This window comes from Aspergillus undulatus (genome assembly GCF_047715775.1).
Source record: "Aspergillus undulatus strain CBS 261.88 unplaced genomic scaffold BDV17scaffold_1, whole genome shotgun sequence".
Lineage (NCBI taxonomy): Eukaryota > Fungi > Ascomycota > Eurotiomycetes > Eurotiales > Aspergillaceae > Aspergillus > Aspergillus undulatus.
Genome location: NW_027396605.1, coordinates 65,710 through 88,314, shown reverse-complemented (window position 1 = coordinate 88,314; position 22,605 = coordinate 65,710). Strand labels below are relative to the sequence as shown.

At 50.3% G+C, this 22,605-nt stretch overlaps 8 protein-coding genes across 8 annotated transcripts; 5 read left to right on the top strand and 3 right to left on the bottom strand.

Moving 5' to 3' along the window:
- The first annotated feature begins 2,143 nt into the window (after positions 1–2,143).
- On the top strand, positions 2,144–3,557 carry BDV17DRAFT_515 (putative C2H2 transcription factor). The gene is made up of 2 exons (XM_073764684.1): positions 2,144–2,581; positions 2,651–3,557. The coding sequence occupies exons 1-2, from the start codon at positions 2,319–2,321 to the stop codon at positions 3,180–3,182; spliced, it is 795 nt and encodes a 264-aa protein (XP_073620936.1). The 5' UTR covers positions 2,144–2,318; the 3' UTR covers positions 3,183–3,557.
- A 2,627-nt stretch (positions 3,558–6,184) lies between these two features.
- On the bottom strand, positions 6,185–6,909 carry BDV17DRAFT_498 (uncharacterized protein). The gene has a single exon (XM_073764649.1). It carries the CDS (start codon positions 6,757–6,759, stop codon positions 6,295–6,297), a length of 465 nt encoding a protein of 154 aa, XP_073620935.1. The 5' UTR covers positions 6,760–6,909; the 3' UTR covers positions 6,185–6,294.
- Positions 6,910–6,981: 72 nt separating this feature from the next.
- Positions 6,982–7,883, bottom strand: BDV17DRAFT_285840 (uncharacterized protein; the record flags this gene model as incomplete). The annotated part of the gene is made up of 4 exons (XM_073760781.1): positions 6,982–7,106; positions 7,166–7,450; positions 7,504–7,527; positions 7,604–7,883. 4 exons carry the CDS (start codon positions 7,881–7,883, stop codon positions 6,982–6,984), a joined length of 714 nt encoding a protein of 237 aa, XP_073620934.1.
- Positions 7,884–9,544: 1,661 nt separating this feature from the next.
- Positions 9,545–11,743, top strand: BDV17DRAFT_285839 (uncharacterized protein; the record flags this gene model as incomplete). The annotated part of the gene is made up of 4 exons (XM_073760780.1): positions 9,545–9,889; positions 9,940–10,616; positions 10,998–11,373; positions 11,420–11,743. 4 exons carry the CDS (start codon positions 9,545–9,547, stop codon positions 11,741–11,743), a joined length of 1,722 nt encoding a protein of 573 aa, XP_073620933.1.
- Positions 11,744–13,175: 1,432 nt separating this feature from the next.
- On the top strand, positions 13,176–14,859 carry BDV17DRAFT_442 (RNA-binding signal recognition particle subunit SEC65). The gene is made up of 3 exons (XM_073764525.1): positions 13,176–13,181; positions 13,255–14,008; positions 14,090–14,859. The coding sequence occupies exons 2-3, from the start codon at positions 13,591–13,593 to the stop codon at positions 14,443–14,445; spliced, it is 774 nt and encodes a 257-aa protein (XP_073620932.1). The 5' UTR covers positions 13,176–13,181; positions 13,255–13,590; the 3' UTR covers positions 14,446–14,859.
- On the top strand, positions 14,809–18,754 carry BDV17DRAFT_248322 (putative C6 transcription factor). Its single transcript, XM_073756088.1, has 6 exons — positions 14,809–15,758; positions 15,806–15,845; positions 15,895–16,918; positions 16,970–17,295; positions 17,349–17,419; positions 17,466–18,754. Exons 1-6 carry the CDS (start codon positions 15,034–15,036, stop codon positions 18,658–18,660), a joined length of 3,381 nt encoding a protein of 1,126 aa, XP_073620931.1. The 5' UTR covers positions 14,809–15,033; the 3' UTR covers positions 18,661–18,754.
- On the bottom strand, positions 18,755–20,126 carry BDV17DRAFT_248321 (translationally-controlled tumor protein). The gene is made up of 4 exons (XM_073756087.1): positions 19,790–20,126; positions 19,385–19,661; positions 19,162–19,321; positions 18,755–19,110 (listed from the first exon to the last, which is right to left on the bottom strand). Exons 1-4 carry the CDS (start codon positions 19,802–19,804, stop codon positions 19,026–19,028), a joined length of 537 nt encoding a protein of 178 aa, XP_073620930.1. The 5' UTR covers positions 19,805–20,126; the 3' UTR covers positions 18,755–19,025.
- Positions 20,127–20,143: 17 nt separating this feature from the next.
- sur2 (sphingosine hydroxylase) lies at positions 20,144–22,592 on the top strand. Its single transcript, XM_073756086.1, has 2 exons — positions 20,144–21,512; positions 21,569–22,592. Exons 1-2 carry the CDS (start codon positions 20,822–20,824, stop codon positions 22,168–22,170), a joined length of 1,293 nt encoding a protein of 430 aa, XP_073620929.1. The 5' UTR covers positions 20,144–20,821; the 3' UTR covers positions 22,171–22,592.
- Positions 22,593–22,605: the final 13 nt, after the last annotated feature.

The window sequence follows — 22,605 nt, the reverse complement described above, 5'->3', positions numbered from 1 at the left end:
TGAGCCATCCCGCACGAGGCTAACGTCCTCAACTGAGCACCCATTCAACCCGGTTATCCTCCATTGAACGTGGTGCATCCTTGGTGGCATTGGAACATCATCTGTTACTCATCCATATCGCCGCAAGGGAGTTTTACCTGGGATATCTACTACAGCAGTGTTATATTGGTAACCATATCTGGCAGCTGTCGTTTATCTCCGGTATTTCGGGCGAAGTACGGTCCTGCGCCGCAAGGAAGCTGAACGGTAATGGGCATTGGGCCTACTTGCCTCATTTTACGGGATTGGTTCCAGCTCAGCTGTCTACTTCGCCTCGAGCGATGGCAACTAGGATCTCTCAAGTCTTTGTCCGGCTTACGTTTGCACCCAGCCGGCTCTTCCGGGCTTCGGTCTGGAAAGTCCATCCTCTTGCGGGTGATTTAAAGAAAAAACACAGTCATTTTTTCAGATGAGCTGAATCTTTTATGCTTTATGTTCTCATCAATTACGTGCTCTTCAAAGGCTGATGGCGTTGCTCTGACACTGCAAACCTCTCAAGATAATCTCACCCGAGCTTTGTACTTTAGAGAACTACTCCGGTATGTAGCTGGCTTAGCAACACCATCAGTCAAGCGAAAAAGCCTTACCATTTAGTAAAAAACCAACTCGTCGCTCGTTATCCCATTTGCTTCGGAATAGATTCTACAGAGTATTTCATCAGGCATCAACGTATATCGTGGCGCGCGTAAGATCGACGGTAGGGTTCAGCCATGGCCTAGTTATGTAGAGAGATCTACACCTGCACGTTTAACAGGTCAAGACCCGACACAGCCACGCAAGGGCCAGGCGATCTCGAAACCAAGGCGTCAAACCCGTCTGCAGCCCACGTCAGTCGCAACCGAGCTCGTCTAGGGCTAACGGACATGGAATCCGTATAGAACCCGACCCGATGTTCGACCGCACTGCGCCACCCTGATCGTCTAAGCTTAACGGTGCTGTCACTGGTAGTTTCACTTAGCTAATTCACTGCAGAGCTAGAACCCTCTTCCGATAGTCTATAGAAATGAAGATGCCTGCTTGGTTTTCGGCCGCAGTTCGATATTCTGTACTCTCAACTCTCCAAGAACGGGGTCAAGATATTCAACGTATCTCCGCATTCCTATCTTTAGCAGACGTTTATGCTTCTAGGATCCTTGCGCCGCGCGTCGCTGGCTTCCACGTATGTGAAATTGGCGCTCTCAATATACCTGATCTGGTGACGATTGGCACCATCTGGGCTTGAGTGAGGACATCAATTACAGCCAAGCAACTGGAGACGCAAGAGCCCTTGCTGCACACTGCCTCGTCAGGGCCGATATGAACGCAGAAAGCATCAGGATTCTCTTCCAGCTCAGGGTCCATTATTGCCATCGACATTCAACATCGAATAAGCGTAGCACTTGGCTCGCTTAAGGCTTGTCCTGCGCGAGCGTATACTCTGCGTATGGCTTTGGCCGCCAGCCGCCACAGCATGTGGATCAGGCGAAAACAGGCGGACTCAGGCCACAAAGTCGGTGAGGTTGAATACCTGAAAGGAACAGCATAGCTTGTACGAATGGCCTAGTCCAGTAAAAGGTAAGAATACGTCAACGGACTCCATGATCCACTGCGCATTATACCTCTGGGCTGAAGTGTGCTGGCAGTGCTGTGTGGCTGCGTCCACGTGATCCACCCTTCAATTGGCCGGTCGCTGATACCGATGTGGCGGGTTGATGCCTCAGGTCGGAAACGCGGCATGTTTTGCCTGCACTCAAATAATCTCGTTGGTGGCCTTGGCGAAGATACAACCTAGACCGCAGTGACTCATTATCTTGGAGCCTGATTCCAGGAAAAGAACATCCAGAGTGAATCAGACAGCATTGCCGCTTTGTCTGAATACAAATACACCACGGCTGCCAACTCACCGCATGAAGCCACTTTGACGCCTGAGTTCGCCTCACCATCACCATCAAACCTTGAATACTCCGTCCGGTCCCGGTTCATTTCCTGTCGAGTGGCGCTGCCAAGAATCTGCTTAGTCACACATACTCGCTGCCTTGTCACCTGAGAATTAAGGGAAAATTTCGTCGACACCCCATTCCTTCCTCAGGCCTTAGCTCTCTTTCACCACCGAGGATCTATAACAACGCGTCCGTCTTGCTGTCGATTTTTTCTCGCCCGTCGCTATTTGATCAAATATACACCTCCTCCGATCCCTTATTTATCCCTTTTCACGTCGGTCGTCTCGCGACTCATTTAAACTGGAGCAATATCTCGCGCCTCCCCAGCTCAAGCGGCGGGGTTCTACCAGCAACTACGATATGGGTGACGGTTCAGACTATCCCAGCCCAAGAAGCGAAGGTGCTACTGGTCCGGCAGCCGTTCTCGTCGCCGCGCAAGATCCCCTCGCTGCCGTCCCCAAGATGAATGAGCAGATGTCTCCCAGTTTTATGGAAGGGGCTCGTCCGCGACTGTCGGTGAGACGAGCGCGCGATCCGCCGAAGAACTCCGTTGGACAGATTTACTGTGACCATGCAGAGTGCCAGCAAAACCCACCCACATTTCGACGTCCTTGTGAATGGAAGTAAGTGATATACCTCCTTGTTTTGACCGCTACTCTGACGCGCGAAGCTAACAATATCTCCTTCTATAGCAAACATATGGACAAGCACGACCGCCCTTACAAGTGTCTTGAACCCGGCTGTGATAAGATTCAAGGCTTCACATACTCTGGTGGTCTCCTGAGACATCAGCGCGAGGTACACAAGAAGAACGTCAACGCCAAGAAACCGCTCATGTGCCCTTATCCCGATTGCAACCGCAGCGCAGGCAATGGGTTTACGCGTCAAGAGAACCTAAAGGAGCATCTTCGCCGGCGCCATATGCATAGCGAGAACGGACACGCGCCAGAACTTGCCATCGTTCCATCACCTGATCTTGATGGCGCCACCTCTCTCCAGGCTGTGAAGCGGAAGCGGGAGTCCCTCGACAATGACCCCACCGATCCTGTCCTCGGCTTCCCCGAAGACGAGGAGGAGAATGGTGTGGATATGCGGGGTGAACTCAAGCGACTGCGACGCGAGGTCCAGGAGAAGGATCGCCGGCTGCAGGAGCTCGAGCGTATCGTCGCTGGTTTGCAGCAGGTCATTCCCCAGCCGCAACCCGCCGTTGTCTCCCAGGGCTAGCTGGTTCCGGTTGAAATGAGTATTTCGTATTTTTGATATTGCTTCGCTTCCCACACGTTTAATGTCTTGTTTATCTCCCCCAAAGTGTCACGTCTCACCTCTGCCTTGTTTGCATTGCAAAGGCGTTCTTGCTCTTCAATCCAATATACGCACCTCATGTCATGTTTCTCAACGTCAACGGGAGGATTTTCATGGAATAGGTCTGCATCTCAACACGAAACAGCTGAAGAAATGGCGTTCTCTCGAGGTCACGTATACAGACCAGGCGGTGTTCTTCTATCTTTCTCTCTCTTCCCTGAATTATACCCGGGTGATTTTATAAATCGCTCAATATCTATATGATTGTCTGATGTTGTATTGCTGCATTTCTGTTCTCGTTTTCAATATCTCCTCTTCGTTTTAAATCGAAACGGTGTTAAAGTTCTGTCGACGTATTTACCCCTCTATTTGTTTGTAAGATAGCTGTACATTCGCGCAATATCAAAACTGCCAACCGCTCTGCTCGAGGGTGAGAATACTGACACGAACTGAGTTATCCCAACCGTGGTATAAGATACGTATTGAGTCGCCTCCCCGCAAATATGATCTAGTCCCTGTCGAACCAGAGCCGGTTTCCAGTGTGCAGCGAGGTACTGCTCGGTCATGGTCTAACCGTCCTAAGCCAGAGTCTTATTCCATGTTCTTGGGCTACCTGGCATCTCGCCCGTCTTCTTTCTTAACTATTTCACCCCCTGATCCCCAGGTCTGCCATGAATCTACCGCATTTCTATCGCGGTAGATGTCGGCTATCCCATCAAAAATCCATAAGCCCCTTGAATCAACAGCGTCGACTCAACGAACATCTATACTTCTGGAAGGCCTCCTCACTCGGAGAACTCGATCAACCGTCTGCAAGCTCGAGCCGCCCTTGTCCCCGTTTCCATCCTCGTCTACGTTCACGTATTCCTCATCATCTTTGTCGGCCTCCACCTGGTCCACGGATCTCTTCTGGCCCTCGTTGTAGCTCTCATTTCCATATCGGTACAGACTGACTATATTGTTAAAGGAACCATGAGCTCATCGAATAAACAGCGTCATTACAACGCACATACCTCTGCAAAGTCCCATCTCTTTGAGAACCCGATAAGCAGTCTCCAAACCTGAATCTGAGCTATTAAAATTATCATCCCAAATGTCAGTATGCTTCACCATATACCGCCAGCACTCGACGTGCACAACAACCACCTCCTTGCTGCAGTTGTCACAATTCCAACATATCCTCTTATCAACAATTCCCCCTTTCTCTTTCGAAAGATGCTCGTCTTCGCGTGTATTAGGATCCCATAACGCGCTATAACACAATCCATTCTCCAGATAGAAAGCCCTGATGGTCCACTGCCATGCCGGCGTGGAGTGCTTGATGGCGCACAGACATCCACACAGCCTGCATTGCTCGCTGGGTGCAAGCGGATTTTTGTCTCTGGCAATATCGTGAGGAATAATTGATGACTAGTATCTAGTATTTAGAAGACAAGAAGATAAGGTTGCTTGGTTATCTATCATGACGTACCAAGAGGCGGGACTGGGGACCGGCGGGGTTGTATATAGTTCCATGATTTTATCTTAGTACCACCCGTCAGGACCATAAATACAAGGGGAATCGGACTAACAACAATATAACATGCAATGCGGCGCTTACCATGCGCCTCCTCTCCCTCTCAATTAGTCAATTCAGCATAATGCTCTGAAACACTGTCCTGCCCATCGTTCTGTCGTGTCCATCTTCTACAAGTAAAGGTCCGGGCATTCGCTCCGTAAACCAAATTTCATGTTGACCTCCTGAATTGATCTTATGAATCGGATCTTCCTGCTAATAAACTTTGCTGCTCATAACAATATGATCATGGGATTGCTATGTTAAGCCATCTAGACACCTACGGGGCTTCCGCCGGGTTCCCGCCGAGCACCCCCTGCACCAAGCCACTTTCATAAGGTAGTTAATACAGTGCTCCTGCAATGCCTCCATAGACCACCCCGGGTCTCTATCATACAAGTGTCTCTCATAGATTCAATTTATGGCATAAACAACACAGCATCAGGTTATTTAGTGATTATAGCCCGCGCAGTGCGGGCAAATGGGTCGGATATCAGGACATGGTGGTATTCGAGGTGCACGCGTTGAATACAAAAGCCACGAGGATATAGGTGACAGGGCACAGTAGCTCTTTACTGATGTGACGGCTAGCAGGCGGCCGAAAATGGCTACTTTGGCCGCCGATTTACCAGTCCTGCTAACTGATGGGTAACGATTGTATATTGGAAGATAGTAAAGCCAAGATCAGCCAATCTCAACCGAAGCATCTCTCAGTTATTTACAAGAGCCGCTATCCCTTCTCCATGTCCTAGGTCAAACACGAAATCGGGGTAGAATTCTTCACTCATTATAATAGCGGTTCCGATTCACCGGTACTGTTTATCTTTGGAAGGGGTCATCTTTCCTGCACCGCAACGCTTGACGCCAGAAGAGCATGACAAAGCCACCAAGCTTTTTGACAGGATAATCGATCATTTCGAGCCTTTGCAAGTATCTGGCAATGATTACAAACCAATAACACTTCTACGTCTCACGAAGGAGGGGGTCCTTGTTAAAGACAAGTTTCTGATTCTTTCTTCCACTTCAAATATTTATTTTATTTTATTTTTTTTTGCCTGCAACGATAGCGATTGATATACACGTATGTATAAGCTGAGCTCTGTTTCAGCCCTCGCTTATGGTAACGACTTTACCTATCCCCGGGTTATCTCCAGACCCAGACTTGGGGCTACCATGAGTATTATCTACGTCCGAGATGCCACTTTATATGAGAGACCAGACCTGATCATCAAGATACAGACGGCACTTTGCATCTCGTAGAACGCGTCATACGGCCTGTCGAGTTTCCGGAAGCAAAAAGTTGATGTCAACCCTGAGATGCTGGCTTAAGCGACGTCTCTATTTTGGCCAGTCAAGAGGCCAGATTGACCTGAGTGTCTGTTCATCTCTCACCGGCTCATCCTCGTCGGGATCTGGGTTAGATACAACAGCATGCAACATACCATCGAAGAGCTCTTCATGGTCTTTCACCGTAGCCTCTCATCGATCCGGGGTGGTCCAGCCGCCTGTTACGCAATTCAGCAGTCCAGCCAAGTCAGGTTTGAGATTCCGTGCCGCCACAGAAAGGTTGTACTCTTTCTCATGCTTGAGTAACTCGTCTCCGGTAGGAGGAGAGTTGGGACACTGTCCCTGAAGTCCCAACTGTTCCCAGAGTCTCGCAACATCAATCAATTCCTGACGCAATGCAACCGCTCCATTCCTCCATGTTTGGTGTGAGTAGCAGCTCGGCCGAAAGAAGCTCTCGTCCATTAATCTTTGGACGGGATAGCTTGAGTGTGTAATACTGCGACGTAAGATTGAAAGTTTCAGTGCAGAGATCGTCGCTCGTTGCAAAGTCTGGAATCTGGTCTGAGTACCAAAATGCTGTTCGATGCTAGCAGACTGCCAGTCGATTACTGCGGCAATTTTGGATGGGTCATCCTTCGAAACGAAGATATTTCTCATGTTCAGGTCTGGGTGGAATAAGACTGGTGTTGCCGAATCGTGTACTTGAGGTCCAACAACAAAACCACCAGCTAATGGGTACCTGCGGTTCAGACCAGGTGTATTCTGAAAATACACGCTGCCGAAAGCTAGGAACTCAAGTTCAAGGAGGCCCTTGATAGTCTGATGTATCTCATTGATTCATTTGACTTTCTCGTCGCCGGCCATACCAAGCCACTTCGTCTACAGGGAGATACCCAATGCGTGCTCCATGATTATGTACTCGGACCCGACTAGGTTATTGCTATCCATAGCATTGTCATGCCAGGCGAGGATCTTGGGTATTGGTACCCTTGTCTTCTCTTGCACTGAATGGCTCGAATGGTTAGCGCGTGTCGAGAACCTTGTATAGACTTATTGGGCTTACAATATTGGATAGTGGCAATCTCAGACCCGATAGTCAGCCGCGCAGGCCCTGCTGGGCGAAAGGGGAGCTTCGCGACCAGCTTTTGATCATTGTCGAGGGTGAATATAAAAGCTGCGTTGAATCCACCTTCAATCTTTCGACAGCCAACAATCGACCTCGCTCCAGGACAAAGTTCGATAACTTGTTGGCAAAGAGCGTCGAAATTGAGAGAAATGTGCCGCGAGTCAATCTGCTGCCTGTCGTGCCGCAACCACCGACCGCTCGTATACGCGCACGGCTCAAGTCCTATAGCTGAGTTAGTAGGATCTATCAGAACGACGCAGAGTGAGGAGGCTCACCTAGATTCCGGGCCATTGCAGTCCCTGTTGACATTGTCGCCCGTTCACGCGGCCGTAAATGGGCAATGTAAGCAGAAGCAGGGGAGTCAGAGCAAAGAACGGAAGCGCCGCCAAATCGACTTCGCAACGCCGACAGGAAAGGGCGGCTTCCTGTCGACGACATCTAGGGTGAGGTGGAAGGCAACGTGAAAATCTGCGTCTTTGTTTTCGGCAGCTGTGTTAAACGTGGCAGTGGCCAGTTCTGCGTGTGTCGATTTCTTCCTACTGAAGCCCTTGAGGGCCGGACTTGTCGCTTGAGAATTGATTTGCAGGTTGACGATCAATTTTGTCTCCGGATCGTAACGGCCAGCATCGACTCGGAATTGAAATTCGGCGTCCATGGTTTGATTCGGGGTAAGGCGGCTTCCTGCCACGGCGGCACTGGTGAACTTCGATGGCGCGTTCTTGGTACTGACTGTTTCTGGACGAATGTGCCTAGTGCCTTAGACATAATGATAAGGATAAGAATGAAAGTAGTAGATAAGATGTTGGTCGCCGACAAATAGGTGAAGAGGAACTTGAATGAGAGATTGGATGAGGATAATGAGCGCTACATGGCTTTATATAGACAGTATCAAGCACACTGATACTAAAAACAGTATCTTTCGTGTTTAATTTGAACTTCAAACCAGAGCGTCGGTAGCCAACAAAAAGCGCATCACTTGTAGACCTTCAAACATCATCGCGCCCCTAATGCATCACGACAAGCCATCAGGGCGCTTGGAATTGATACACCCCGTTGAATAAAGAAAGGCGGCTTTGGATACGGAGCAACTCAAGCAATAAAAGACCGAGGCTCGCATAATCATGATTTGTTCCCCGAAAATAGCGAGTCGTAGCCGTGCGTGGTATGCCCCGGTCAATACACTGTCCGTACTCAGAGATCTGATTGACTGCCATTCTGAGGTCCTTGGAGAAGCTTGCATGGTCAAAAGCTACCTACGCAGAAATATTTGACATACTGAAAAGTGCTGGTGAGGCATGCGAAGTAAGGTCTACAAGAGAATGTGAGGGATAGCATGTGGTGGATCATGTCTCTTGTGCTGTTGTGACCTTGTGACTTGTCAGGCCCCTGGAAAAGAGTACAAAGGGACCGTCAATGGCAATGAGTAGCGTCTGGATACCATGAAAATGGTTTTCTGTTATTCGCGAATCGACTTTTCAATCCGGGTTGAAGCGCTACAAGGCTCGGGGCTCTTAGAAGGCTCTATTCTTGAAATGGTGCAATGCTCGCCACCAAGTAGACGATTGATTCTTTGAGGTATATCTACTATTCGTCATCGATGCTCCTCGTACATACAGAGTACTCTCAGAGCACATGGCATGTTCATAAACTTGGTTCCTGATCTGTCGGGCCGCAGAGCCTCTGCGCAGGTTGCCCCATACCACTACTTTAGAAAGACGAACTAGATCGACCGTGGTTACCTTCACTGGACCACTCGGCTGTTATTTCTTGTCAATAAGCCGCCAGACCAGAGGGCAGGGGTTTGATGAGGTCGGTGCAGTGGCGAATTGGCCTTTAAGACCAGAACGACCTATTTACATCCAATGCAGATCTCACCACTAATATCGAGTGGTATGCCCCGCCAGGTCTACCGTATATTTGATTCCTAGGCACTGAGCCCCCCACGCTTCTTTGATGCGAAACCATCATTATCCAAGGCTGTGCCTCCTGCCTTTTATGACCCAGCCTCATTATGGCAAAGAAGGACAAGCCAAGGAAGCCTCAGGTTCCACTGGATCAACTATCAATCGAAACCATGCTCAAGGCAAGAAAGTACTCACCAGATGATTGAAATGCTGCGATCCATGGTCAACAAATCCCAGCCGCACTTGGTGATGAATAAACTCGATTATGCGTTATCCGCGGCATCCGACACCACCACGACTTTGTTGAGGAGCCCCGCGGAGTGACTCCCGAGTTCACGCGCGTCCTGAATGCCCGCAATATCATGAGCGGAATACTCCCAAGTATAGAAAACCCTGATGAAGAACCCCCCTAATGCATTTGGCATCCGGACATCCCAAGCGAGGATACTCTTCATGCCCTGGTTCAGCGTTACCCGAATATGTTATTAACGCTGCTCGTGCTTGTGCGGTTGCTGGGTATATTGACCTGTACAAGGAGCTTGATCTGCTCCCAGAGGTCCATGTCGCAGAAGAAGCTTGTTATGCGGGCGTGGAAAGAAGTAACAATGGATGCGAGGAAATCTGGCGGCATATCGTATCCCAGCCAGTGAAATACGCTATCATGAACGACTACACACAAACAGTTGAGCTGGCCAACCCTCGACCTGCATCTTTGAATGGCGATACTGCTGTTTATTCGAGTCTTGCTGGCGGACAGGTACACAAAAATCCCAGAAAGCCCCTACTCCTTTATCTACGGTCCACCAGGACCCCACTATAACACACTACTTCATCACCGAAGATTGGTGTATAGACGACCACGATCACGAGGCACCCGGGGCGCCAGAGAGCTATTACCCATTTCTGTATGGGCCGCTTCCCACGGACCTCCCGCCCATCAACAAGGATAAATTGACCTTGAGGGCCGCGTATTCGGGCGATATTTCCGCTACAACCGACTGCGTCGACCACAACCCGTTCTGGACGAAATGGTGGAGTGCACAAATACAGATGCCTGAGGTTAAAGATTCAGCAATAGCAATGATGCTTACTGATGGGAAGAAATTAATGATACAGCGATGCATTAACGCTCGTCGAAAAATGTCTGACGACGTCACTTGGGTGACGGCAGAAACGTCGAAAGATTTGCTGCCCACGAACATCTGGTTTCCGAGACGGGCTTACGCAAAATCTTATGAGAGGCTGGCTCGTATCAGACTAGGAATGCTATGGCTATGTCTGCACGTCTGCATCGTATCGGATTATTCGGACATGTGGGACAGGCTGCTCCTGCTGCTCCTGCTTCCCTCTTCCACCGTCCAATCTGCGGCTGGTCAAATGCCGGCGCTGGTGCCGCCTGTGGAGGAGAGCGAGGCTCAGGAGCGGAAGAAGCTTCAAGGACTCGCTGAAGTAGTTAACCGTAAAATAATTCATGGAGGCGAAACGTTCGCACAATGACCACTATCGGCGGGACATTGCGGCGGCTGTCCCCGACAAACAGAAATTGGAATGACTGGAACAGAGTTCGAAGTATATCTATAGCAGGGAGTTTAGTTCAACCGCGAAACAGCTATATTGCCCAATACCGGACCTTATTGACAGAAAAGTCTATAAGAATGATCCAGTTCATGCATATCTCGGCGAAGCAATCGATCCTGAGGATGCGGTACATGGAAATGGTCAGTCTAGACTTTTCTGTGCTTATGAGGGATGTTGTGGGCGTGGATCATGAGCTTTGGAGGAATAAAAAGGAGGCCATTCTTTATATGGATGAAGTATATGAGCTACTGGACGCGGATAAAGATCCCCGCTGAAGTATAGCTCAGAGTTGAGGCTGCTACTCCGACACCCCTTTTGAGGAGGAGGTTTACTGGATCTCACGCGACGAAGAACAATTCGAAACCGGCCTGCTCGAAGTCGCAGGAATCTCAGCCGACTGGCTTCACCTACGAGGACTATGAGGAAACCGGCATCAAGGGCTCCCAAACTAGATTCATCTGGAACTCGTATTACCATGGCGTCGCACACTTGAAGGATGATTCCAAAACCACCAACCCGAAGGACATAATCTCTAAGCGACTGTCAAACATCAGACTTCCACACAACCCTAGATCTCACTGCCTTTCTTGCCAATGTGGCCCTCTACACGAGCGATCTCACGTCGACGGCGCCTCCCTAGTCGTCTTCATAATTTCGGCATTTGTAGCCAGAATTGCCCAGGTTGCCGATATTGGGAAACACTACAAAGACGGGAAGATCAAAAAACCTCATTCACCTCTTCGTCACCGCCGTCCTCTTCATCATCCCCCTTATCGAATTTGGAGCCGAGGCCCTAGAACTCGTCGAGATAGCAAGCATGCTCCGTATGACTGGCATTGCCGGTGATGTGGCTATGAGTGCGTACAATGTCGTCCAGGCAAAGGATATTGGACCGGCCACTGTGTTTTCTGCGTTGCTGGATGGATTCGATGTTTTGGGTACGGTGAAGGCACCGGAGCAGTATGGCATCGCGGCTAGGGCGAGGAGGGTGATACCGGCTGAGCATGTGGGCTCTTCGGACTTTGGGGCATGAAGTTAGGGGAGGGTTTGTTGCTGGCACTGGTCAATGAATTGATCAAGGCATGCTATTAGGGCTCGCCTAATGGTTTCGCTAGAGAAGAAAGCTTTTACATTCGGGCGTTCAGCCCCAGTAAACATTCAGAATTATCATCGTTCAATGTCTCTAATGTAGACTAGAAGGCTCAACCTCCTCCACAGCATTTTACGTCTCGACGACTTTCCTGTCTCTGTAAGAATGTAGACAACGTCATCCAATGGCGGGCTCATTCCTCAGGCCGGAATTCGTTGAGAACACATGACGTTTGGCATCAGTAGAGGTCCCGTGACCGTGGCGGCCTGCATCAGGCTACGGCCGTGCCATAAGATACCTAAGCCACAATTAACGCTAAAACCGTCGAGAGGCAAACGGCGAGATACACAGAGCATTTTGGGCTGTCCTAGTGGCTCCCTTCCAAGCTCACATTGCTAGGTAACAACCACCAAAACCTATCTATTGACTGAAGCCCTCGGCCGACGAGCTCCGTGCCGCGAAAATTGTCACATTGAAACGGAGATGACCCGAGACTTCTTCAATATGGCTCGGGCTGAAGAGTCACCAGTATCCCTGCATTATCATGTGGTAGGCACACCGTATCGTGGGCTGTTTCTGCTCTTTGAGTCATCCGAGAGGCCTGTGTTGACGTGGTACGATACAACATCTTTTCCGGGAAGGTCACCAGGTATATGGTTTCTGACAGATAACTCACATTAGGTTCCAAGTGTGGCCACCGAAATGATATGGAGGTGGTGCTTCGAAGGAGAGTGGGGCAGTGGACGATGATTCCCGCCTTGGAGCACAACGACGGAGATTGAGGCACGAGACGGTTGATTTCCAAGCGGAGTGGCTGCCTTATTTTGTTCTTAGAACAAAATGATCGAAGCTAGCAAGCGTCCATGCGTGAGTCATAGGCGTCGGCGGTGCACACGGAGACGCTATCCCGGAACATCCATGTAAGAACATGTCGCCACCGAGTCGAATCGCGAATTGTGGCTGGGTTGCCTATACCAGGACCCAGAGGGACTCGCCAGATGATCGTGACCATGAAGGCATAGTGTATCCTCATTTCCTAGGCGGAAAAATCCACCTGAGGGAATAGGTACGCCTAAAGTGTGCCTGCCCTGCCAGGCCGTAAGGAGACCGACATAGACCCAATGGTGTTAGAAGGAACATAAGGCTCCATTGCCGCTATGTTGTCTGATGCACTCTGTACTGCATTGGTTTCGTTGTTGGGCAAAGTTTGGACTGCTTGTTTGATGATAAGTGCAGTGCCTGTCAGCGATGCGATGGCTGCAAAGTCCATATTGGCTAGAAGCAAAGCCCTGGAGGCTTCTTTGCCGGTTTAGAATCGCGACATCTCCGAAATTCCGGATGAACTTTAATATCTGAAGAGACCCTCAGGGCAGATGCAATAGTTGAGTGCAGTCACCGGCTCGCCGATAACAAATTCTCGGATCCTGACTGGGATCCTGAATTCACGTACACAGTAGACTCACTGCAAATCTCTAGACATAATTCAATTGAAACGATAATCTCGATACGCAATATGCAGGATGAAAATCGAGAATATCTCGAATCGTTTCTGGGACAAGATGTGAAAGATCTGGGGGTTGAGGGGATTCCAGCGCAGTAAGACTGTTGGATGAAAAGTGGATGTCAGGTGACCCCTCCGCACACAACCAAAGGACAGATGCTTGACTTCCAGAACTACATCTACGCCCTCTACTCCCAACGTCACCCCTTTAACCCGACAACCAACAGGGCCTCTTGCGAGCTGAATTCTACGAGTCAACAAACCTCGCCGTCTGCGCGACATAACAACCATGTCCCGCAACGCCCAAGTGGAAGAAGTGTCCGACTCAGATCCAGAGGAAGTTGCTCCTTCTCTGGTCCCAAGCCGCGCCAATGAGTCCACCTTCTCCGGAGCCTCGATTCCTTCATCCGCAATGCCTACGCGGCCCGCGCCCGAACCTCAGCGAGAAATCCCGAAGACTTACCAGTGCTTGTACCCGGTATATTTCGACAAGTCGCGAACCCGCGCAGAGGGCCGAAAGGTAGGCGCGGAACTAGCTGTGGAGAACCCATTGGCGAGGGATATCGTCGACGCCGTGCAGATGCTTGGATTACGGGTTGGATTTGAGCCGGAGAAGTTACATCCCAAGGACTGGGCAAACCCGGGGCGAGTTCGTGTGCAATTGAAGAACGAGAGCGGGGGTCCGATCAACTCGCAAATCAAGAATAGTATGTTCATATCCCTAATGCCGCTATATTAGATGCATCTTCAGTGCTCTATTCGAGCGAGCGAATGCTAATGATTGACAGAACATCATCTCTATATTCTCGTCGCTCAATACCTAAAGGCCCACCCCACTACCGATCAATCGCCCTACCGTCTACGCATTCGAGGACTTCCGATGCCCGAAAAGCTTCCTGATGCCCCTCCTGCCCCTCGCGGTTGGAAAATCGGCAAGATTCTACCTATACACTCCCCTGCTTACAGTGGTGGTGGAGTCAGCGACAACCCATTGAAGGACGCTATGGCCGAGATGCAAAATATGCAAGGCATGCCCGGTATGCCGCAAATACCGGGGTTATCCGATATGGCCGGCATGATGGGAGGCGGCGAGTCATCGGGAGGTAGCCAGAAGAAGAAGGATAAGAAGAAGGGCAAAGCATGAGTAAAGTGCGACCGCCGCTTTATCTATTGGCATGCGCGGCAGTGTATATGTCTGGTTTGCATTGGCATTGGCATTGGCGAACGGCGTTCTGTTCTGGTCTTTTTGTGTTTTCAGGTAGAGGCTTGTCTGCTGTCTGCGTGTGCTCTTGATACCAACCCGGCTGTATGCGAGATCCATTGCAATTAGCCCTCAGCTGGGAAGCAATATCTAAATATTTGGTAAACCCCACACTCATGCTCTTATCTTTTGTATATCGCCATGCACGAGGTTGAAGACATCAATACTTGTGATGCTTATGGGAAAGCGAACTGTGGGGCGTCTCATTGGCCGACAATTACCGGCCGTTGATGCGGGCTTCTCCATACTTTCCAACTTAATCGCTGCCACTCTTCTATCCTGCATTGCTCCAGCTTACCAGGCCTAATGTCCCGCTAATGCAGTTTAATTGTTGTCGCTCGCGATAGAATCTATTCTTTCGAGATCTGACACCCGCATTGCTACCCCGCCTTCCATGAGGGGCTCCGAATACACCGGTGTATCCATGAATCGGAGAACGAACTCCCCCGCCACTGCGCTCACGAACGGACCATGAACCCCAGTCCGACCGCCCACACCTCCCCAGATGGGCTTCCGAATATCCCAATCCGCTTCGCATACGATCCCGCTGCCGAGCCAGCTGTCGCTCCGTCGAGCGCGTCCAAACCCGCCAGCAGAAAGGGCCCCGGTCGCCAGATCACGCGGAACCGCACCAGTTACAGCTGCCACACCTGCCGGAGACGAAAAGTGAAATGCGACAAGGTACATCCGATCTGCGGGAACTGCGCGAAGAACGGGACAGAGTGTATTTACGACCCGGCGTCACAACAGGATGGCGGCGCGCGCAGTGCGCGTGAGCGTGATCAGGACGGGGGGCATGGTGTGAAGCGGAGACGGGAGACCTCGAGGCAGCTTGAGGATGATATTGAGGATTTGCAGTCGATGTACGGTCGTCTGAGGCAGGCTGGACCTTCTGAGCAGAAAGGCATCGAAGCGCGACTGGATAAGCTCACGTCGATGATTGAGAGACTTAGCAAGACGTCTCAGCCGCTGGATCCCGCGGACCAACAGCTGCTGGCTCAGGATACAGCTCAGGAGGTACCTCCTAAAGTAGAGACGGTTAGCCCGAATAGGATCTCTGCGCCTGATAGCCCGCGCCGTGCGGCCGATTCGAGCGGTGATGAATTCCCCATACCAGCGGGGCATGCTACTGACCTGGTAGATCCGGTGGGATCTCTGAATCTGGGGCACCTCAGTTTGGAGGATGGAAGATCACGGTATGCCTTCCTTCCCACTTGGATATCCTCAACTAATGAATTATTAGATATGTCGGAACAACTTTCTGGGCGTATATATCTCACGAGGTAACGGTCTACATGGCTACGTGATACTCACAGAGGCTAATGATTTTAGATTAACGATCTCAACCAATTTCTCCGAGACCAAACTCGCTCGCATGAGACCTCTGGTGACAACGAGGGCTACGCTGAAGAAACCGTGGAAAATACGACAACGCGCCATTGGATACCGTCGGCTGACACATCTGGCGCTACTGTCAGCGAGCGACCAACAACTGGGGACGCATCTCAGAGATCTATCCTGTTCCTATCGGATGGGTCACCTTCCGTGAAAGATAAAGTGGTTGAGCCAGATATGCTTGACTATATACCTACCAAGCGGCAAAGTCACATTCTTTACAAGGGCTTCATGTCTGGAATTCAAGCTATTAGCCCCGTGGTTCACCCGCCAACCATCCTTAACCACTATAATGCCTTCTGGGATTGGTACGACTCTAGTAGTTATTCTGGGGAGTCGTGCCCTGACCCGTCATTTATTCCTCTGTTGTACGCAATTTGGCATGGTGGTTCCGTCACAGTCTCCCTAAGAGCGATCAAAGCCGAGTTCAATGGCGCCACCCGTGCTGCCCTTTCAAAGGCATACAACGACCAGGTCACGCGATGGCTGGCCAAAACCTCTTTCCTGCGCAGCCCATCTCTACAAGGGCTGGCTGCTTACCTAATCGTGCAAACGATACTCTCGAAGGAGGAAGAGCCGTTGACCAGCAGCTTGTTTGTCAGTCTAGCCATGCGAGTTGCCCAGACTATGGGCCTCCATCGTGATCCCGCAAACTTCGGAATCCGTGCATCGGAGGCAGAATTTCGCCGGCGAATGTGGTGGCATATTGTGCATATGGACGGCGTTGTTTCAATGTCAAGCGGGCTTCCTCCTTTGGTGAACGATGAGAACTTCTGGGATGTACGGGAGACAAGTGAAATCAAAGACACGCTCTTGGGTACAGCTGAAGTTGAGCAATACGAGAGGATGGTTCGATCCGGGCTGCGGCCTCGAGATAATCCTGATGACCCGACAATCTGTGGCGGCACGTCCATGGTGAATGTCTACTACCTGGCTGCCACAGGCAAATATGTGATGGCCCGTAAGTTTCAACCAGTTTTGCTCACTTGGCTGTAAGTCTGACCTTTGACAGGCGCCGTTCGTCGAATAATGAAGATCCAACTTGGAACCAAGCCAGTAACACGGCGAGACATGGAAGAGTTGAGATCCATCCTTGTTGATCTCCAAGTACAAATCAACTCAATAGTTGAGCGTATCCCAGAGGCTAAACAAACTGATATACCTTCGAACGCTTCGAACAGATCTTGGTCCTTCTCGCGCTCTCCAACTGAAGCTTTGAGCATTGATTCGGCGCTTCCTGGCAACGCAGCTCCCACATGCACTGAGCAGTACCATACGCCGATTCTTGTATCCTTTCACAAATGGGCGCGTATAGTTCTAAGGCTCTATGCTGACAAGGTAAATAGTACTCGTGATATCACTGGTTGAAGTTGACTAACACAGGAGTCTAGGCTTTCTGCGTTGCATATCAGCCTTTCCTGAAAAATGCGAGAAGTCGGATTTGGCCAGCTGCAAGGCAAAGGTTTGTACATCTTGCTACTTTGTAACTTGCATGCTAACCAGAATAGCGCACTCCGCCATTGCCATGGGTTCATGGAGAAGTTCATCTCGCTTGCCACGGATCCCGATTTTCAACCTTTTCAATGGAGTTGGCCTGGGAATCACCAGCCAATGCACGCAACCATGATAATGCTTATTGATCTGTACGAACGCCCATATAGCCCAGAAGCTCCAAGGTCCCGGGCATTCATAGACAAGATATTCTCGATCACCGGTCCAGACGGAGGCGTCGTCGGAGGCGAGGATGGCATCTCAACCCAACGGCCATTAAAAGATGGTGGCCGCGAGGCGTGGGACATGATCCGCCGACTACGTCACAAAGCATGGCAGAAAGCCGGGCTCGATCCCCAGAGGCTCTGGACCGAACAGGCACAGATCCAAGCCGGTGTAGCTGTGCCGGATGAATGTCTTGCTACTAACCCCTATCACTCCGGTTCCTCAGCGTACCTACAGCCACTACACAGCCGCGAGCAACTCTTGGACTTCTCAAAGATGTTCTACAGGATGACGCGTTCTCAAGCTCTTCCGAGTATTGCCGCTACTCTTGGTGCCAATGCTCCTATGCCGCGATCTAGTCCCTTACGCTACGACATGTCGACCACCACTAATGCCCCTATGCCACATACTCAAACCCTCCATTCTCCCTCAACAATCCCCCAATCTCCTACATCACCTGCCGACCACGCTATGGCCACGTCATCCGTCCCCTCAAACCCAAATATGATTCCTCCAACTCTCTCTCAAAATCACTCTGTTCCTCTTGCCTCTACAATACCACCAGCATTCTCACCCTCTCACCCACAACCTCCAACTCTCCCCCCATCTACATCAATCTCCCAGCCCCCAATAGCCACCGCCCCTTCACCACAACTCCAACCTCAACACCAACAACCACCCCCATTCCTCGAAACCCTCTCCCCGTCCTCCCACATCCCAGCCCTAAACGTCCCAACCCCACCATCAATGGTCGACCCGAACCTGAATTTCGACTGGGACCAATGGGACGCTGTCTTTGGCCAGCATCTGCCTGTCTCTGATGAGTTGATGGAGTTGGACCCGGTTACGGGGTTCGAGTTTGGGGATTTGGGTGCTGCGGGGGCGGGGTGGGGGAGTACGAGTAGGGCTGGGAGTTTTGGTGCGTCTGGGACTCGGAATGGGATGAGGAGTCCAAATTGGAATGGTACTGGTCATGGCTGTTCATGAGCGTGGATTTAGGATTATGTATACATACGTTGTTTGGATTCATTGATTTGTATAGGGCGTTTGCTTTTAAGCGGGTGGTGAGTTTTGGTTAGGTTAGGCTACATACTTTTCATATAATTTTACTTATACAATTTCTACAAGAGCAAAGGCCGCTCGTCTTGCGAGAAAAGGTTTGGGGCGTAACAGATATGGAATTCATGATGCGTGACTCTGATCAAATAGGATCTAGAATATGCGATATGGACGAGCTTAGGTAGGATATATTATGAAATGAAATAGCAATCGCCCATCAAGTAGCAGACTGCATTCTCCATCTCCCTTCTTTCATTCGTTGAACAAATATAATCTTCATGAAATCGTAGAATCTAGACCTTCATCTCCTCAAGACCGTGCTTCCAGAGGGTGGCGAAGGGGGTGACACCGTCCTCACGGAAGTCAATCAGGACGTGCCTAGTACATTGTTAGTAGAGCATTGAGTTTTAATAATAAGTAGACACATACATAGCGTCACCGTCCATGGACTGGCCCATGAGGATATCGTAGTTGTCGTAGTTGCCGAGAATCTTCTTGACGGCAGCGGGAGCGTTCTTCTTGAACTCGTCGATGGTCTCGGCGGGGGCGTTCTTCTCCTGGAGCTTGGTGAGGACCTTCTTCATGTAGGCTGTAGAGAAGAGAAAAATCATTAGTTGAAATGCTTCGAAAATAGAGAGGGAGAGGAGCATACTCTTCAGGTGGCCCTTGAAGGCATCCTTGGAAGGCTTAAGACCCTCCTCGGGCTTGAGCCAGACGAGACGGAACTGGTCCTCAATGTCGTGGACCATAACGCTCTCACCCTCACCACCCTCCTCATCACCACCCTCAGCGGAGGGGTTGGCACCCTCAAGCTCGAAGTCCTCGTTGGTCTTCTTGAGGTACTTGCGGCAATCGCACTCGAAGAACACGCCGTCGACGGTGTTGAGCTTGAAGGTGTCGGAGACGAGCTCGTCACCGGAGATGATGTCCTAGAGACAGAAAATGTCAGTTTTGTCTGATAATGTATGGTTGTTGAATAGGGTGTTTGTTTTTGCAATCGCTGAGAAGTGGGGTAGAGCCGGGTATAGAGTCGAGTAGGGAGAGATCGCAGACGAACCTTGTAGATAATCATTTTGAAAGATGAGGGAGGAAGATCCTAAACGAAGGAGAAACGAAGGAAGAAGGGTATCAAGAGGGATTGAGTTGGATTGGCACAAGGCTGGAGAAGGGAAGGAGAAGAAGAACAAGAGGGAGGGGGAAAATTGAGGTTTATTTAGCGGGCTGCGACTTGGGCGTGGTGGGGTTTTGCTGTCTTTTTTTTTCTCGACGGCGGTACTGGTTTGGCCTTTGAGGGGGCAAATCGCTCTAGCCTCTTTCGGCTGGTCTGGACTCAGGCACAATTTAGCTTCCTTTCCAGCATGAGAAATCTGAGTATTGTACGACCTGAAATTCAGGGGCTTCATTGAATTATCGTCTGATGTAGTATTGGAAGCAATGCAATCTCCAGATCTTAAGATGTGCTGAGGCCTGAGGTTGAGGCTGCTATCAGGAGATGAATCTGACCGTACCGTACCGAGTACTGCCATGCAAAAGGGTCCAAGCTAGTGTATTTTACAATACCGAAACCACTATTACCTCGATCAGATACGGTAAGCTCTTATCCTCCGTGGTGCCACTGAGTCGGGCTTGCTTGACTTTTCTGTTGCCGCTCCCAGCATCTCTCTCAACCTCACCAGTTCCGACTGCCCACGCTCCTTTTCAACCCCATTCTTATTCCTCTGCCTTCGCGATCCGCGATCCCTAGTCGTCTCAAGCTCTACGACAACTACAACTCGATAATACGTCCTGATTGCCACCGTCCTTCCGTTGCCGACTCCGCTTACTCCCGCAATCCCCTGATTGTGATGGGCCGCCTCGTTACAGTCAGCTGGCTGATCCTTCAAGTATAAATCGCCTCATCTCCTTCTGATCGCAGCATCGACTTCTCTCGCTCGACTCTTTATCTTTATATCCAGCTATTCTCTGTTGCTCGCCCTGCAAGCTCGTCTCTCACCGAGTGCATTGTCAAACCTACGAGACCGAATGCGCCCGGTCCCATCATTTGCCACCCCATTTTGATTGCGCATTCCCCGCCGACTGCTTTCTCATAATGGCGACGAACACAACCTTGGTCTCCGACCTACCCCCTCTCCCAGAATATACGTTGACGCCGCGTTCGTCGCTTGTCGATGGCATTCCGGACAATATACTTGCTCTAATTCTCCCCGTTGTCGCCTACTGGGCTGTGTCTATGTTCTTCCATGCCATCGATGTCTACGATCTATTCCCGCAATACCGTCTACACACTCCGGCCGAAGTTTTGACTCGAAACCGCGCCTCTCGTTGGGATGTAGTGAGAGATGTCGTTCTGCAGCAGATCGTTCAAACGATCGCGGGTCTTATCATGGCCTACTTCGACGATCAAGAGTACATTGGCAGGGAGGATTATGATGTAGCTGTCTGGGCCCGCCGACTCCGCTTCTTGCAGAGGGGGATCCCTTACTTGCTGACCCTGTTTGGGGTGGATGCTCCTGGCGTTGCCGCGAACTTGGCTCAGAACGGCCACAAAATGTTGGCTGGAGCCATCGCGGGCGGACGTTACCCCGGTATTACCCAGTCGGTTGTTTCACCAAGCGGCATCGAAACCATTGTGCCCGCCTTTACCAACTGGGAAATGTCACTGGCCGCGTTCATTTACTGGTACTTCATCCCTGCGTTGCAGTTCACCTGGGGTATCTGTGTCGTGGATACATGGCAATATTTCCTTCACCGTGCGATGCATTTGAACCGCTGGCTTTACAGTAAGTTTCGGGCTCCTCAACATTTTCCGACCCGCTCAATGCTAATACCGCTATAGTCAAGTTCCACTCCCGTCATCACCGTCTCTACGTCCCGTATGCTTATGGCGCTCTCTATAACCATCCAGTTGAAGGACTCCTCTTGGACACCGTCGGGGCTGGAATCGGCTTCCTGACCTCCGGAATGACCCACCGTCAAAGCATGTGGTTTTTCACCTTCTCTACCATCAAAACCGTCGATGATCACTGCGGGTACGCTTTCCCTTGGGATCCCCTACAGCATGCCACATCCAACAATGCCGCCTACCATGATATTCACCACCAGAGCTGGGGTATTAAGACCAATTTCTCCCAGCCATTCTTCACTTTCTGGGACCGGCTCTTCAACACACAATGGAAGGGCGAGGTCAAACTTCGCTACGAGCGTTCTCGGGAAGCCGCTAAAAAACAACTTGGCGGAGGAACACCACAGCAAGAATCAGACGCGGACAACAGCGCATCTGAATTTGCTCAGCCCAGCCGAGATGCTGCGATTGTCTCGCCAGAAGACTCCACCGACAAGACTGCGCGAACACGTCTGCGCAAGAAAACCGCTAGCTTGTCCCCGAGCGTCGACTCGCTAAAGGGAGTCAACCATGGCGTAACCAGCAACATCCTCTAAGCACATTAATCGGATCTTTTCTTCTCCATTCAACCTGTACCATCCATCTTTCTCCTCTTTCTTCACTTCGTCCAACCCCACCGTTGCAGTTTTTGGAGCTGCAGGTCGTCTCCTAGGCACTGTGGGCATTCTTCTTTCTTTTTGGGTTTGCACCGAATACTCTGTATTAATAATCAGGCGTTACGGCTGCCTAGGTATGCTCTGTACAATGATGTCTAATATCTTTCTGTGGAATACTTATAATTAGTGGAAGTTGAGCTGAGCTGGTTCGAGTTTGAGTTTGGTGGTTATGAGAATCACGATTCATTTATTTCATTCTAATCATACTTCAGCTTCGGAATCAGAGTATAATATGGTGTCACTATTTTTAGCTCAAATTATAGTACAATGTGAGAATCCGAAAGAAAGAATTAATAGTCTCAAAATGTTGTATGA